General features: G+C 41.9%; 1 protein-coding gene across 1 annotated transcript; it reads left to right on the forward strand.

Moving 5' to 3' along the window:
• Positions 1–265: 265 nt before the first annotated feature.
• LOC141485160 (uncharacterized) lies at positions 266–1,497 on the forward strand. Its single transcript, XM_074181298.1, has 2 exons — positions 266–509; positions 564–1,497. Exon 2 carries the CDS (start codon positions 565–567, stop codon positions 1,369–1,371), a length of 807 nt encoding a protein of 268 aa, XP_074037399.1. The 5' UTR covers positions 266–509; position 564; the 3' UTR covers positions 1,372–1,497.
• The last annotated feature ends 2,790 nt before the right edge of the window (positions 1,498–4,287 follow it).

Below are 4,287 nucleotides of genomic sequence, written 5' to 3' on the forward strand. Positions count from 1 at the left end.
TAAATTCAATATTATAATAATGAGATTCCACCACTCATTTCTCAAAAAATATCGATTCTACATACACACTGAACATTAAATACCCCCATTATTGATTTTAATAATATAGATTTACAAAAAATAAAGATTTTTTTCTCCAGTCACAATTCAAGTAGATGATCAATGCCGGTTCTATGACTGAGGATGACCAATGCCGGTTCTATGACTAAAAATTTTTAATTTTATGTTTCATTAAAAAAAAAAATTTAACAACACACTGTAGTCCCCGCCCACTCTCCTCCACTTTTAGCCCCGCCCCCTTCCCACCATTGCTCGCCTCACCCCACAATTGCGCATGCGCGCCCCCACCTCACTCCCACCACTACCACTTCTGCCTACACCCTGAGGAGCACACTTCTCGGCATTCAGTACGACAAGTCTTCTCATCGAGTGCAGTCCAGCTACAGCAATCTACTACAACACCAGTCTAATACAGCAGTCTTCTACAGTCTACAACAAGCGAATTTTGAGTAAGTTATCAATGTTACTTTTTCATAACAACTAACTTTGTATTACATTTTCAGAATGGAAAACTACACGCAGGAAATCGACAACGCTGTGGCATCGATCATACCTGTGGATGTTGAGGTGGAGCGACCAGGCAGCCCTGACATGTTCGAGGGAGACGAGGTGGCGATGGTCCAAGAGGTGAAGGCTTCAACTTCGGGTGGTGTGCAGCGGCCACGCAGCCCTGTCTCATTTCAGGAAGACAGGGTTGTTAACAAAGCCAAGCGGCAATCTGCAGCTAAGGTTGGTCCTATTCAAAGGTATAGGAGTAAATGCAATAGGACTAACCCTTATGCAGGTAGTTGGTCGACCGCCAAAAGGAATCCTCCGAGACGTCCCACACCGCTCGCATTGACAGTGGAAAGACGGAGGGCATATAAGCCGGTGCCGAGGGTGCCATCTCCAGGTGAAATCCTCACCCAATTTGCATTATCAGCGATGTTGACACCCATGGAACTCACACCGGTGCCTGATCCTGCCATGGAGGTCGTGCCACCAGTGTCGAAGCCTGCCGGGGAGATCGCGCCACAAGTGCCACCAGTGCCGGAGCCTTTCGGAGAGGTTAACCCCCAGGAGATGGAAACTTTCCTACAGAGGTGTAGGGATGTTGCACTTGCTTCACGAAATAGTGAGGCCGCGTTGGCTAGCATTTCCCGGGAGGAGAATGAAATTGCTAGCCAACGGCGCGAGTTGTTAATGAGGATGGCCGAGCTAGATCGAAGGACTGCAGCTCTGAAGGAAAGGCGGAAGGCAGAGACCTCTTCGATAGAGCTCAATAATGAACTAAAAATATTTATAAAGAAATTTTTGAATAAAGTGAAATAGTTTTTAGGTCAACTAGGATAGTTTTAGGATAATTAGGTAGCATGGTAGTTTTAGGTTTGTAATTATAATTTTAGGAATAAAAAACAAAAAAAAATGAAAAAAGAAGTGAAATAAAGGGTGTACATTGTTTTGGTTTGGTACACATTGAACAATGCGATGGTTGGAGCATTTTTCTTCACTTCGTCTTTTCATTATTTTTCTTTTTTTCCATTTTCAATTCCAAGTTCTTTCATCCCCACTCCTCCCCACTCCCTTTCAAAAGTATAAAAGTAGGAATTATCTGTTGGAATATTCAGTTGATCAGCCACCTTCAACATGGAACCTGATTCAACTACTGAGCCGTACAGTGACCCAGCGCATCAACATCCTTACTGGGCTTCTATCCATGAAGGATTCGTGGACTCCACAACGGCACCTCATGACATTCCCTTCGAATTCATGAATAATGACTACAGGGTGCAGGTTCAGCATGTCACTGGGAGTGATGAAGCTGACTTATCGGACGGGGATTATCCGGATCCCTACCAATGGGATGACGAATGGGGTGACCCACCGCCTGTAGACATCACAGATGAGGATGACGACGACGACGACGATGACGCTGGCGACATCAGACTTCCACCATCCCCAATCCTTATCGAGGACAGTCCTCCGCCATCTCCTATCCTAATTGATGACGATGATGTCCTAAATTCCGACGACGATATGTAATCGTTTCCCTGTTTCTCCCACCCTTTCCTTTCCTTTCCTTTCCTTTCCTTCCACGGAGTACACACTTTTTTGGTTGGTGTACACGAGGCACTGCGAGGCTGGGGCAGTGTCTTCCTCCCTCTCTCTTATTAGTTTTTCATAATAATCACTTAGAATTTCTCATAATAATCGCTCAGAGTTTCATGAAGATCGTCATTTTTAATGTTTTCGAATCTCAAACACTGTTCTACATTTACACTTCACCCCCTCCGTTTTATTTCTTCCAATATAAATATAGTATCAATCCCAGTTCTACATCATTCTTCCACAATGTCGATTGCTGATTCCACCACCGAACCGATGAGTGTACCAGAGTCTTCTATGATGAGTACAGGACCCATCCAGGTACATGAAATAGATTCTACGTTTGATCATTTCAGTACAACCTTCGCAGAAATGCTGCAACGCATCTACGATCTTCCTGATGATTTCCCGGAACGTATGCAAGAGGAAGTAGATGAGTTAGACGATCTACAGGATAACGAGCTAGATGATCATGCGGACGACATAATTAGTATATCATCTGATTCAGATGAATCTGATGAATATGAGGACGACATCATCAGTATATCATCAGATACAGATGATTCAGATGATGACACCATCATGATTGTTTCTGATGATGAAGAGCGTTAGTCCATACCATTGTATGGATTAATAGGAAAAACAGCCCTTTTAAGGGCTACAATTAAAGACAATAAACAACTATTTTCAGAGCTATCATTATATTCAATGATTGAGAAAATATCAACTTCGACTTTTCAGTCAAAGTAGTACTCATCATATACACAGATATTCGATGATAAACCAAATCCTAACTTCGACTTTTTAGTCAAAGTAGTCATTTATCACATAATCTGTGAATTCTACTACTACCGTTTGTGTGAATAATGTAGCCCTGAAAAGGGCTGTTGTTTTTTTTTTGACCAGTAGGTCCACGGTTATTGTGCCACAGGTTGGACATTATTACATATAATACATGTAGATACTCGGGTGAAGTTTGTTAGTGGCCTCTCGCAAGCTTCACACCAATTTTGTCCCATTTCCATAATTGAGACAGTGTTGTGGGTGTTGACATGGGCATACCACCCTCCATTATTGTTTCTATGCGAATAAAACCGAAAGCAGCACCAGCATAGTTTTTTGTTCTCTCCATCTATTGTGCTGATCAATACGTATGCATCCATTGCACAATACAAATCCAAGGGATCTTCCAATGTCTCACTGACATTGAGCGTTCGCATACCGATCCTCAAAGCACCATCGCCTTCAGTTGTGTCAGCTTCTATCCCTTCATCATCTCCTTCTTCATCCATGACCCTCTCAAACTCCATCACGTCATCATCTTCGTCGCTTTGGTTGGCCTCGTTTTCAACTTCGTCTATCTCATCTTCATCGACTCCAACATCTTCTGCTTCAACTATCACTTCCTCTAGCGGAACATTGACATCATCATCATCTGATTCGTCTATCCAATTGTTTTCATCAACAGCAGATATTCTATTTAATGCAGCATTTATTTTTGCAGAATTCATCTTGTTGTTGTTTGCTCACAGTTGTAGAGAGTGAATGAATGAACTTCAGGATCGCAAGTCGACTTATACGATTGAATAGGAAACGGAAGTGGTACGACTCCCACCTATCACTTGACTCGTTTTAAGTGGGAGAGAAGGATATGGCATCTCTAGTCGATGAAAGAGTGGGCTAGTTGACGAAAGAGCGCATGCGCTAGTTTATTTTCTTCTATAAAAGGTGAAGTATCAGTAACATCATCACCTTTCCTATCCACATTCTATTGCTATCACATATCATTCCTCCAAACCTAAATAATCATTATCATGAGCTCCATGCCACTATTGATTGCTGAAGATGGTTCACCACTTGTTGATATCGATCACACTAATTTTGAAAATATTCCAGTATTACATTTACAGTCTCAAGACTCGATAAGTGATTTTGATATTAGCGACTTCGTTAACTTCGCAGATGTGCCGGAACCAATTCAACAAATTATCGTTGAAACTCCAATCATTTCACAATCATCATCATCCAAACACCCTTCATCTACCCCCCCTCTTGGTGTTGATAAAAAATCCAGAACTATCAAAAGGAAGGTTAATAATGCATCTTCATCGATTGTCACTGAGTTGAAAGAAAAAAAACAAT

The sequence above is a fragment of the Leptinotarsa decemlineata genome, unplaced genomic scaffold (genome assembly GCF_025532065.1).
Source record: "Leptinotarsa decemlineata unplaced genomic scaffold, Ldec_3_MD MMD2_tig00026307_RagTag_RagTag, whole genome shotgun sequence".
NCBI classification, from domain to species: domain Eukaryota; kingdom Metazoa; phylum Arthropoda; class Insecta; order Coleoptera; family Chrysomelidae; genus Leptinotarsa; species Leptinotarsa decemlineata.

Bases quoted from the DNA above. Each gene is read 5' to 3' on its own strand.
- LOC141485160 (XM_074181298.1), top strand. From the start codon at position 565: ATGGAAAACTACACGCAGGAAATCGACAACGCTGTGGCATCGATCATA.